Source organism: Anas platyrhynchos, chromosome 4 (assembly GCF_047663525.1).
Source record: "Anas platyrhynchos isolate ZD024472 breed Pekin duck chromosome 4, IASCAAS_PekinDuck_T2T, whole genome shotgun sequence".
Classification (NCBI taxonomy): Eukaryota; Metazoa; Chordata; class Aves; order Anseriformes; family Anatidae; genus Anas; species Anas platyrhynchos.
Window position 1 is genome coordinate 6,484,814 of NC_092590.1, and position 13,131 is coordinate 6,497,944.

General features: G+C 46.2%; 1 protein-coding gene across 1 annotated transcript in view; it reads right to left on the minus strand.

Moving 5' to 3' along the window:
• Positions 1-12,774, minus strand: part of ANK2 (ankyrin 2) — a 332,755-nt gene extending 319,981 nt beyond the window's left edge. The window contains exon 1 of the mRNA XM_072036850.1: positions 12,507-12,774. Coding sequence (XP_071892951.1) covers positions 12,507-12,578 — 72 coding nt within the window. The 5' untranslated portion in view covers positions 12,579-12,774. The remainder of the gene's footprint in view (positions 1-12,506) is intronic.
• Positions 12,775-13,131: the final 357 nt, after the last annotated feature.

The following is a 13,131-nucleotide window of genomic DNA, read 5'->3' on the forward strand; positions in this document are numbered from 1 at the left end:
CAGGGGCAGGTGGAAGAGCTTATTTCCCATTACTTCCAGCACGTTACAGCCCTCAGGAGCAGCCCATTTTGCTTTCTGTGGCGCCTGCAGAGGGTTTTGCTAACACACACTCACTTAGGGGGTAAAAATAGGACTGCAGTGACATCTTTCCATCAATTATTGTCACCTGGAAAATCATGTGTGCTCCCGGCCCCTGGTGAGTGACCAAGTCAGAAAAGCTCAGGCCAGGAAGAGGAGAGTCAGCCCTAGTTTCAGGGTTTCAAGCGTGCACTGATGTCATTCATACCACAGAGTCCTAAAATTGCTGGGACATCCACCTCGAAGTGCCAGCCAGCCAGCAGACAGCACGGAGCACATACCAAGGCAGCAGTGAGGCCAGCAATAACTCAAGGTAGAGCACTTCCAGTATAAATCTGCCTGCTACAGAAATAATGCTCATAAACAGCCTCGTTAAAGGCCAGGTTCAGGTTCAATAAGCTATTTATATGAAATCCAAGACTAAATTATTAGTGACATGATCTAGAACTAAAAATCCCTGAAGTTTACAGTGCTACAGGAGTGGGAGATGTGGCACGTGATGCCCCCGTCTGCTGCCCCGGGCAAACCCACAGGCTTTGGCTTCTGTGCACCGACCAGCTGCTGCTCGCGGCAGGAGCTAAAATATCATCTTGAATCGAGGCCAGGAGATCAGCGGCTAGCCAGAGCAAGTTCAAGTTCCCAGAAAGCCCTTGCACAGTCACGAGAGGATCCTCCTCATGTCAGAGCCCTGCCCCTCTCTCTGCCAGCTCCAGCGCCAGCCATGAGTCCACACAGGGCACACATGAGAGGGAGCCGCGGCCACAGCCACCCACAGCTGCTGGAAGCAAACCGGCATTCCTGAGAGCAGCAGCAGCAGCTGAGGGTCACAGATGACCAAGTGCTGGCAGCCATTCCACAGCAGCAGGAGGAGGGAAAGCTAGATTTTTAGAGAGATAAAATAATAAACAGAAACGTCTCAGAGGACCCGTGGAGCTGCAGCGCATGAAATAGCACGCAGAAGATTCGTCAGAGGAGTTTTGGTTGTGAGAGCTCAAGGCCAGCTACTACTAAGAAACATAAAAAAATAAAGTTTCTTCAGAGTTCATTTTCTTCTCTTGGAGGTGTGTGTTGGGGGAAGGCAGAGTGCTGAGTGGGAGGCATTTTTAATGCAAGAAGTTTGGGTGCACAGGAGTTATGAAATGGAAACTGCCCTCAGCTGAGGGCAAGGATATAGTTAGGTACATATGCTGGACTTTTAAAAAGCAATGAATAAAAATGAAACCACAACAATTACTCTTCTCGTGTAAGCTACCTAAATAATGCTGGACACCCTCCATCTTTTCAGAAGTAGGCTCAAAACAATACTTCACCATTAGAGCTAATATAAGCAACAACATCATTCACAGCACAGCTTTATTAGTTGAATCCACCCTCTTTGAATGCTCTAAACACATTCCCATCCATCGGATGCTTGGTAACAACCCACAAGATAAACATTTTCCAACACACAGCTTAAGTCAAGACCTCTCACACCTTTTACTGCCTTTCATATATGCCTTGATACTTTGTCACATCAATTTGTGCCACGCATCCCACACAGAGCCATTGTTCTCAAGACAGTCACACAAACACATTCGTGCACCACGTTAACGTTTAACTTGCTTTGCAAAGAACAATCACCACAGAGATCAAAAGCTTTGTCATTTAGTCTATTATGAAATAAATCTACCACTTATATGCAAGTCATGACCTTCAAGGCCTTTAGAATAAGCAATACTGAACATGATGCCTGATGCAAGGATTTCAGCAGAACTAACTGGGCATCTGGAGACAACAGGATATTAAAGGCAATCGTAGTTATGTCGTCAGCAGGTCAGCACAGAAACCCACTGCTCCCAGGGCAGGAGATGTGTGAGCTCTGCAAGAGGACAGTCACCCTGTGTATCCCTCCTCCCTGGAGGCATCATCTTAACACAGCCAGAGTACCTCAATTAATAAAGCAATTTATAAATAAAGCTTAGATTAAGAAAGGGATGCATCTCGTTAAGATTTCTTACCACTTTTCAGAAACCACAAGCCTTAAAACCAAGAACTCATAACTTCTGGAGGTTTGCCTTGGTTATCAATGGTTATCAACAGCATTGAAAGAGAACTCCTGAAAGTGGGAGGTCAGTAGTCTGATCTGCTGTAGCTGCCATTTTATACACATCACTGGAGCTGAACACTAAGAGTTAATAAGGCAAACGCTTTTCCAAAATGCTTTGCAGGGGTTTTAGATGAATGAATGAATCCTTGTTGTATAAACAAAGATTCCTTTAATATAGCAAGTCTCAAGTAACTGCCCCATTACATATTGTACTCTTAGTACTCTATAGAAGCAACACAGTTCTGCAAAAAAAAAAAAAAAAAACTTAAAAACTAGACAACCAAAAAAATAAAAACTATGATGTACAGCACAATCATCTGCTGTCTCTGCTTGTAAGTACTATGCAGTCCCACAGCTCAATGCAGTCTTTTTTTTTTCCCCATGTATATCACAGCTGATTCCCCACGACTAGAGCTTTAACTCAATTCAATCTAGAAATGCAGAGCACTTGCACATAAGTAATAACAGCAGCTATTTCACAGACCAAGAGAAAATAGATACAAACATTGTTCTAGGATACTATTAGTCAACTTACCAGAAGCACCTTTATAAACAGTATTCCCCAAAGCTCCTAGGGTTTTAATTTTGAGTTCTGAGGCAGGGGAAGAGTAGAGTGTGACTCTGACATGGTTGCCATAATCTCATTAGCAAAGCCAACATACTGCTGCTGTTGCCTGTCTACTGCGGATTTAGTAACCACTAGCTGAGATTGCACATGCAGTGAATTGTCAGAAGAATGTCAGGACATTAAGCACTGCACATTAATCATACTACTTTAAAATTATGATCAGAAAAAGGAGTATTTTTTGTTAAAGTGAAAGAGAAATTTCACTTCATAACTCATTTTTGGTTCTGAAAAATCTGCAGCATTGCACATTTAACTCATTTTCTATAAGGTATTACTCCTAACACTTTCAGTGAATGATGTGCAGCTTTCAGTACAAAAGCTCTCTGACAGAAGCCTTAGCAGACCACTTCAGCCAGATGCCCACTTACGTAGTTCAGAAAGAAAAAAAAGCCTTCATGTCAACAATGGATTCCTAATACAACTTGTTCCCCCCTGCATGTTCATAATACTACAGAGTAATGAATAGCAGTTTCTAACTCCTCCCCACTACCTCAGCCTTCACTTTTTTTTTTAATGCAACTGAAGAGTGCATATTGTGGTTATATCTTGAAGCCTACACCCTGCTAGGTAAGAGAGTTGATTCTAAATTTCCAGCTTACTCACCACCCCAGCAAGGACAATAACGCCTTTAAACAAGAGAAAGGAGAAGGAAGAGGGAGGAACAAACACACACAAAAAAAAAAGGACATATGAGAGCAGAACATATTGTGTTTTGTGTTTAGTGAAGTGTCTTCCCCACTCAGGCAGTCAGTCCTTTATTGATGGTTAACTAGGAAGCTACTAAAAGCCATTTGCCAATTACTGTTTTTAAACACAGAAAAGATCTCTCTCAATAGAAGCATGTACCAACAGATGGACAGGAGGCCCAACACTAGAGTACTCTAATCACCAGCAGAGCATATTCTCCATTCAAGGAGCACGATCTCAGCGACTATAGGTTGAGATAGACGCATTAGAGCAAACTCAGATACCAAGATTATTTCCCCGTTGCTATATTACCAGCCTTTTCATTCATCACGCCATAGAGCGATATCACGTACAGGGCTGTATCACAAGGTGGCACAATAGCAGAACGGTGACTCAAGTCAAGTGGAGCTGTTGTGGTTTCTGGCAGGAACGCCGTCTGAAGGCAGCCTGACCGTGCCCAGGGAAGGCTGTACGGCTGCTGGCAGGGTGGATAGCAGCAGCTCCAAGGAAGATGTATAAGCCCCCTGCCCCAAGGCACACCCACACAGAGACAACCAGAAACTGGCAGAGCCTCAGAGACTACCCTAGAAGAGGTTCCTGTGGCAGTGCCACACAAGTCCTTTCAACATAAAATCCAGAATCCCCCATGAAGGCAGCCTCTCAATAATAACTTCATAACAAATCCGAAATACAATGTGTTCACCATGACTTTGATATTCTACACTAAATGCTACTATTACTTTACAAAAAATACTCTTAGTAGGGGACAGAGAGGCAAAGATTAAGAGCCCCAAGTCATGCTTCCATGAGACACATCATACATAGCACAGAAGGGCTTACAAGGAGGCCATTTGTTTGGCTTCCACATTGTAATTGTTACACAGCACTATTCCTTCAATCTTTAATTGCCAGCTTATTGAGCAAATCCTCCTGGAAACACAAGGCATGCAGAAACAGCATTTTCTAGAGCATGCTGTAGAAAATATTAGCTTGAACTCCTGCCCCAGCACAGCCCAACCTGAGGGAGCAGGCCAGGCCCTCACCACAAAATGGCGGGAGCACTACAAGAAGGCTCCCGGCCCCCTCAGCAAGGAGAGCCCCCATGGGCTCCCCTCACGTTCAAAACCTAACACAGACAGCTAAACCTCAGCCTCCAGTAAAACCACCACACACAAATCTTATAAGGGAGGGAAATCTCCAGAAGAAAACCAAGTTTCTCTCAAACGCTCTCCTCTTCTCATGGGATATATACGCATAAATAAGCGAGCACACAGAGAAACTTCAGAAATCAAAAGAATAACTCTAATACCAACACATCCCTTAAGCAGTTGCATTGAAAGGAATATAAACCACTACCTCTGTGATTGTCCACCAGCAACAAACCTAAAACAGCCTCACCTTTAGCGATGATAGAGCTCTGCTGAGGTAATGCAAACTTCTTCAAAGTCTTCTCCTACAGGCTGCTTCTAGCACCTTCTCGGTGGCTGCCCAGTAAGCGACCAGCTGGGTAAGTTACAGGATCTGAGTGTAATAGCCCTGCTTCAAAATTAGTACCAGCTGCCTGTGTTATCATGGCCCTCAAGCAGGCTCCTTGGCTGGAGCCATACCACAGGTGTGCCCACAAGGCTGCTAGCAGGTGTGAGGGCTGAGGCACCGGGCCACGCCAACAAAAAAAGCAGTAAAAGACTGATAAGTTTAAGGAAATCCTTTCCCTGAGACTTCAGGAGGGATAATTCTCCTCACAGTTAGCTGTTCTCCTGCACAATCACTAGTCTCTCCTCACATCCCTAAATGCCACCAAGGGCTGCCCAGCAAGCCTTCAGATCCAGCCAGGGTCTCCCAGCCCCTGGGTGTCTCCCCCCAGGGGTGCCCTGCCCTAGAAGCCCTCTCTCAGTGTCTCTGTCTGGTTGTGCTTCACTTGCTTTGCTTATCAAGTGAAAAACTGCAGTGGGGCTAAGCAGCAAGCAGCCTTTGGCTCTGGTGCTCCAGCTTTGTGTCCCAGCCCCTGCAGACCTGCAGCCAGGCACCTCAGGGGGGTCTCCACCAGGATGTTTTGTCCATTTAATAAATACAAACTCATCCAATTTTATCTTTATATGCCCAGGAGCAAGCCATAATACTTGAACAACAACTTACCTATTTTCCTTCCCACCTGACTTAGATATCCCCTGATACTACACATACATCACAGCACCTGACAGTATTTACTAAATTAGGCTGTGAATATATTTAATACTCATTGACAGAATCTATGCTTGGACTTAATTTACCTTTTTTCAACTCTTCTACACTCTTCCATAAACTAAGAAAAGGCCAGACTGGAACAGGAATGGATTTGAACACTTTAATTCTTCCCTTTATAGCAAGCTAGAAATGCTAGCTCAGGCTAAACGGGTTTTCATGACAGTGATAAATCTTTGTACTTGGTTTCTGCATAAATTGGGACCATTCATTGTAGTTCCCTCACTCCAGAGTCTCCTATATGATCAAAAGGACTTATTAATACTGCTAATTTTTGGGATTGCAGAGTGCTCCTTTGACTAAAATTAATCAATCTGCAGTCATGGTATTTCATAGGCTCTACTTTGCAGCTATCATATGTCATGAACACAGAACTAAATATAAAGCATTTGCTGTAATTTTGCACATAGAAGATTTTTATCATGGAGAATGTTTGCTGCATTTTTTAAAAAACTCCAGTATCTCTGTTGCCTGCCTCAAGACTCAATTGCGTTCAGGTGACTGAAGCATAAATGCTGAGCTGAACTGTAAGCAGCAGGCTAACCTTTGAGCTACATTTACTTTTGGAAAGTATCCCTCTTAGCCTTTATCTACACCATCAGCTCTAGGCAGTGCCAGGAATTAGTGTGGTTGTACTTCCCATCCATCCTCCCTGGTATGTGCTTTGTGTGCAATGCATTGCAACATACCCTTTCGAAGCATCATCATTTGTGATTCCTTAACTGACTGCTACAGAAAGCAAGCATTTAAAAATAACTCCTCTCCCTTATGTACACGCTCTTCTCCTTCAGGGATTAGATAATCTTCACGCCGCCCAACCATATGCCAAGGCCCAGCCCCTAGGTAACAGGAAAAATTTGAAGGGGTGAAAACCTGGAGCTGGAGCTGTACCTTTAATTTCTGCTTGCAAATTCCCTTCACGTTTGGCTGGGAAGCAAGCTTTCAAAAATTACCGTTTCCTGTTTTTTGATTGTGGGCGTTAAAAAAATAAAAAAAATAATGGCAGTGTGGTGGAAATATGTTTGTTATCCTACAGTGTGTTATCATATATTGCAATTCCATTTCTAGGACCACTTAAGCCACGTTCTCCAGAGACTGAATCAGTGTAAAGGACAGACGGGGAAGGGGACAGAATTAACACTGCACAGTCCTTAATTCTATTAGCTTGTAACTACTGAGTGTTTGACTTTGCAACCTAAATAACATTGCAGCATAGTAATTTTTGTATGTAATCTAGGCACATGTAGTCATTTATGCACTAACCATAATTACGGTTTCTTACATTAGCCTATATCTATTATGTAACAGGTTCATTATGCGTTATGTTTCATCATTTAAAATCAGTGAGAAGCCATTTTCTAGCGCATTTTTTCATTCGATATGGCATCTACAGTTCACAGAAATAAAAATGTTCATTTTGGTAGCTGTTCTCTTTACTCAGTGCCGTGATGCCTAAGCAAGCATTTCACTACGCTGGTTTTCAAGTCATTCAGGTTTTGAAAAAATGACTTCTAATCCTTAATAGTAGCAGAAGGTAAGATTAAAAATAAGTTGGAATCAAATTAAAATCCAAAGAATCCTTGATAATGATGAATTCAAACCAATCTAATTTTTGACATTATGGAACTAGGCTCCACGCCAGCAAAGAGGTGAAGGGAAACGACATAATATTCAAGGCAAAGCTACAACAAGGGTGGGCTGGTAGGAGCATCAACTCAAACTAGCCATGGAAGAGAAGCTTCAGGTATCCTCAAATGCCACTGTTAGGATGTCCTGCAGCAGGAAAGCCCTGGGGAATGGGGTAAAGAGCACTGGGCTAGAAAAGGCAGCACCAAGTAATATGTAAGTACAAGTAGTACAAATGGTCCAGAAGATCACCTCTGCCATTGCAGTGGCATACAAGCTTTCAGGAAGGATAGTTTTTTTCTCCTTCACAAGAGCAAAATATAAAAAGGGACAGGAGAGTTGCAGGGAGAAACTCCTTGAGAAAAGCAAGCAAAAAGAAAACCAGTTCTTGCAGTCCCCCACACCAACTGGAATGCTCCCGGTAACAGATTTTTGTCAGCCCCTAGGTGGAGACCTCATACCGATCAGACCACATCTGTTAGATTTTAGGTAACCCGCCAGGCTGCAAAGCGGTGTCATTTCAGCAGAGAGATGCTCTGCTGCTGCTGCTGCATCCAAGAGTCATGTTTGGCACAGCACACGAGGCCAGACACACTTCTTATTTTCACCAGCCTCACCCACATCTGGCTCTCCCAGTTCTAGTACCGAGGTACTGGGTAAAATCTGAAGATCTCGTATTCCCCTCTCTTGAGCATTCAAACGAATTTATTGCTCTCACTGATTTGCAGTACAGGACGATTTTGCCATGGAGAAACAGAACGACAGCTCTGCTCTGCATCCTCCCACGTCCACAGCAGCACTCTTTGCCTGAACACCATGGTGGATCCTTTCTCTTTGGTTCTCGCTCCAAGATGAGTTTGGCACCTGTGAATGCTTACATCCTTTGAACATTTTTGGATCGCCAAATACATCCAGCCATATTTGGGAAAAAGAGGGTTTGTATGGGAAGAAAGAGGACTTCCATTTCCAGGCATTACTTTACAGGCAGTTCTTTTCCCAAGAGAGAATTATAAGGAATAAAGGGATTTCAGGGGATCAATAAAGGCATTGGGAAAATTACCATGTTACTGCTATGTATTGCTTGACAATAAGTAATTTTGACTGAGATGAGATAAATCACAATAAAAGACACTCCTTCACCTTTTCTTTTAATACCAAACACTGCATTAAGATCAGTGATCTTAATGCTCAGTGATGAGCATTCATATTCAGAGGCACACAGGATAGCAGTACCTAGGTGCCATGGCAGGTAACACGGGTGGGACACCTACCGCAGGAGATCTGGTCTTTGAAATAGGACCCCAAAACGGTCTGAGGGTTACTTACTGCAGTGGGAAACCCAGTTTCAGTCTCTTATGCCAAACAAGGCAGAAAATGAGTTTACAGCTGAGTGTCTCACAGTCCAGGCAGATGGACTTCTAAAGCACTTCTCTCCATTTCACAAAAAAAAAAAAAAATGTTGAAGTTTGTCCTGATGTGGGGCAGCAGAATAACCCAAACCTTCACAAAACTGCAAAACTGCTTCTTGCCCAACTCTACCATTGGTTTTATTTCTCTTGCTGACATGTTCTTGTTTCTAAGATATCTGTATGGTGAACTGTTTGCACGATACAATATATTTGGGTATCCCTGCCTCACATTTTTTCACTTTCTGCTTTAGAATGCAGCCAAGTCACTGGACATGATGCAGTCCTTCAAGGCATCTACAGCATTAGCGAGAGGATCTTCTGTTTCTTGTAGCAAAGGTGTTGGATTCTTCACTAAATCATACCGTGTTGTTTAATTCAGTACTCACAAGCTCTAGTATTGTCGGCCTATTTTCCTTTAGCAATATATATACTCAGCTCAAATCCAAAGCACTAAACAACCTTAGTTTTATGTTACCCTATAAACAGAAGAATTATTACTATACATATTTTCTGACAACAAGCTAGGTAGCTTGCAATTTGAACTGATTAAAAATATTTCCTAGGAAACAGAAAACAGTAAAAGTGTTTTTTTTTGTGTGTGTGCGTATGTTTTTTTTTAACACCAGTTTGCTTTATTTTAGTCACAGAAACACTTAGATAAAATCTTAGCTCCAAATAGGATTCCCTGGTGATACATTTGTGGTGGCTGAGGAGGGCAGTCTGTGGCAGTTCTGGGGTCCAGGCACTGGAAGAGCTTCCACAGTCTGGAAGAAGGGACCTGTCTGCCAAATGGGCAAGGGGAGACACACAAAAGGGTTAATTTAATCACATCCAAGTGACAACATCAGCCCAAAATCCCAGTCTTCCCCTTCAGAATTAATTTGGTTGGTTTGTTTCTTCTACAGACCGTGTGTTCTGATGCAAGACACTTTATACTTGGTTTTAAAACGATGTATTTATTAATATGGTTGTATTTTTTAGCGTGAGGATAAGTGTTTAAATTTTCTTCTGACAACAGAATTAAAGCCTTGGCAACCAGAAAGAAAAAAAATGGAATTAACTCGTGTGATGACTAATGAGAGAAACAACATACATTCTATTCCAAACACTGCGCTCTCCAATGATGTAATTTACACTGTCTTTGCTCCTTTTGTTCAGGACGTTCCTAAGCTTGACATGATACATTTCAGTAGTATCTGACTGCAATGTTTGACTCAGCAAGGTGTACTTTAAGCACAATCTAAGTGCTACAACTCATGTGTTTAAGCTCCTGCTGAAACAGGCTCACAGATGCAAATAATGGCCTCAGTTCTGGAAGCAAACCCAGATGGATCTTTAACATAAAGGTGAGATTCAAAGGTCTCTCAAATTGATTGAGAGACATAGCAGAAACTGCCCAAATATAACTTGAGCTCAAACAACATCTTCAATGGCTTTTGATATCAAGCTGAAAAACAGGAGTGGCATCAAGAACTGTTGGTAGACAGTGGGAATTCAGCATGCTGTTGATTTCAGTTTTCCTGAGGGACTGTTTTGGCAACTGCACCTGGACAGAATAATGTCAGGACAATGGTTTCAAGCACCTGTATTCACCCCAGTTCTGTTTTGTAGTCTCCCAGTCCTACTCCCCTTCCCCCCTGAGGGTGTAAGAGATGTTTGGTGTAGTTGGAAGTTGGTAATGATTTATAGAAAAATTGATTGGGTTTAGCCAGTGTTGCATTCCTTACCTTGGTCTTGAGTGGCTTTGTTTATTTATTCATGTACTTTTAAAATTCCTGTGAAGGTCATCCAATAAGTCCTATGTACGTTGCCTTATTGAAGAGTACAAATTCAACTAAAGACCAGACCCTGTTACAGCCATAGTTCTGAAACATGACTGCTGAGTGATTTCTTTCTAAACATAATTAACAATAATTCTAAATATACAGTGGACAAAATGCATAGGAGGACAGTAAAGCAGCTGAATAAGTCAAATCTTTTCATGGGTGATTTCCACTTACTAATTTGGGATATCACATTGTCATTTCATTCTGCGTAAAACGAGTAATGTCATGAAAAGACAATCCATAATGCTAGAAATTGCTAGAGTGGAGAGCAGAAACCATCCCACTTCGCTCGTTTCTGACTGCTCACACCACGACTGCTGGACCACCTCTCCGAGGGCCCGGCTTTCTGTGGGCTGCAAGTCGCATGCAAGGCGTGCCGCTGTCCCCCTGCACATCTTATTTCCATACTGCCTTCCCCATAAAGCCAACTGTCCTCACATTTGGAACCACCCAGCTGAAAGCAGCTGCTTGGTCTAGCAGGGCTTCACTTCCCTTCATCTTCATCAGCAGCGAGTGGCGAGTGCTTGTTAATTATGGCTGTTGACAGTGATAACCTCTCGCTGCCAAAATAGGTCACTGGGAGCCCGGTGTTTCCCCTGCTGTAATGACCCAGAGCTGTCTGGAGAGCAGAGGGTTTGAGATGGGTGGGATCATGGCAAAAAGTGAGCCGTCACCGAGCGTCTCGGTCACTGCCTGGCGTGATACCATGGTCCAGCAAACGCACCGAATAAACCTATGTGCCAGCAAAGGCAGCTTTCATGGGGCTGCCCGGTGCCTGGGGCTTCTTCATGGCCAGGCCTTTCTCTGCTCCCTACCTGCAACTGCTTTTTGCCACCCAGCGCTAGTCACCTCTCCTGCTGGTACCGCTGGCTGCCCTGAGGAAAGCTTGCCAGCGGACAGGAGAGAGCCCTATTCATTTATCTCTCTCCTAATGCCAAGCTGCTAAAATCAGGACACTTTTTTCCTCCGGTTCCCAGCTGGGGAGGGATGAGCAAGTGCCAAAATACTTGGGGGCGAGGGATAGAGGCTGTTCTGGTGTTTCCAGCCGGGACCAGCCGTGTCTTGAAAACTGATGCCAAAGCCATTTTGCTCAAGGTACCCAGCTCAAGCTTCCAGCGTGTGACGGGGCCAACAAGTTGGGATCGTCGCCCAAACTTCCCGAAGCCCGTCTGAACGCCGAAGCCCTGCACTTCCTCACGGGCAGCACTGCCAGCGCCTCAGCGAACGATGAAGAAACAAAAAGAACGGGGTGGCATTTACATTTGGATTTATGTTCGATGCATACGTAGCATGCTACTCTACTCACCGGGAATCCTCCTTTTGCAACACCTTTTTATTTATTAATCCTAGCACCACAGCACGACAACCTTCGCACGAGAGAGCAAACCGACCGCCAAGGCACCGTCCCCACGCTCCCACAGCCAAGGCAAGGCTGGGTGCTGGTGGGGCACGGCCACCGGCACCCGGGGGACAGCGAGGCGGGTGCGGGTGTCAGCAGCACCCGAAATGTAAATTAATGCAGCAGCGCTGCGAGCTGCTCGCAGGGGGTCGGAGCGGAGCGGGGGTGCTGGCAGGGTGGTGCATGGCACGGACTGCGGCGTTACTCGTGCCTCTGGGTGCACCACGAAGGGCACCTCAGTGAGGCGGTCTGGGGGGCGATTTGGCTTTTTTCTCGCGATTATTTTTTATTATTTTTATTGATGGGAGACACCAGCAGAGAACAAACGGGGCCCTCCCTCACCGCCCCCCCCCCCCTCCCCCGCGGGGGGTCCCCCCCTCAGGGCGGCCATTCCGGGCTCCCCCCTGGGGGCGGCCATTACCTTGCGGGGTCCCCCCTCGGGGCAGCCCCCAGCTCCCCCCCAGCCCCCGGGGCAGCCGGAGGGGGCCGCTCCCCGCCGCCCTCGCCCCCCGCCCCGCGCACCCACCTGGCGAAGGCGCGGCGGGCCGGCGGGGGGCGAGGTGCCGCCTCCCGGCGCGGGGGACGCGGGGGCGGCCATCTTCTCGCCCCGCGGCTCCTTCCCGCCCGGCGCCCGCCTCTCCTCAGCTCCCCGCGGCCGCCACCATGCCCCGGGGGGCTCCCTCCGCCGCGGGGGTGACCTTGCCGGGGACGGTGCCGGCGGCTCCGGGCTCGCCGCCCGCCCGGGCCCCGCGGGGGATGCGGGAGGGAGAGGGGTGGGTGCCGCCGGGGGGTGGGGGGGGGACGGCGCGGCGGGGTGCCCGCAGCCGGCGGAGGAGGAGGAGGAGGAGATGGAGGAGGAGGAGGAGGAGGAGGAGGAGGCCGGGCTGCCGATGAGATCATGGACAGCTCCGACACACACGGCGGGGAGGACCCGCCTCGCAGCCCCGCGGGCACACGGACACCCGGCACCCCCCCTCAAACCAGCGCCTCATTGCCACAGGGCTCCTGAGGTGGCACAGGGCACCCCACTGAGCCCCCGGTTCTGCCCCCAGCCTGGAAATACGCCGATAAAGCCGTGTTTTTGGGGTGTCGGGGGAATGCTGGTGCTCTCAGGTGTGGCTGTCAGCACGCCCCGTGCTGCTTTCAGCTGC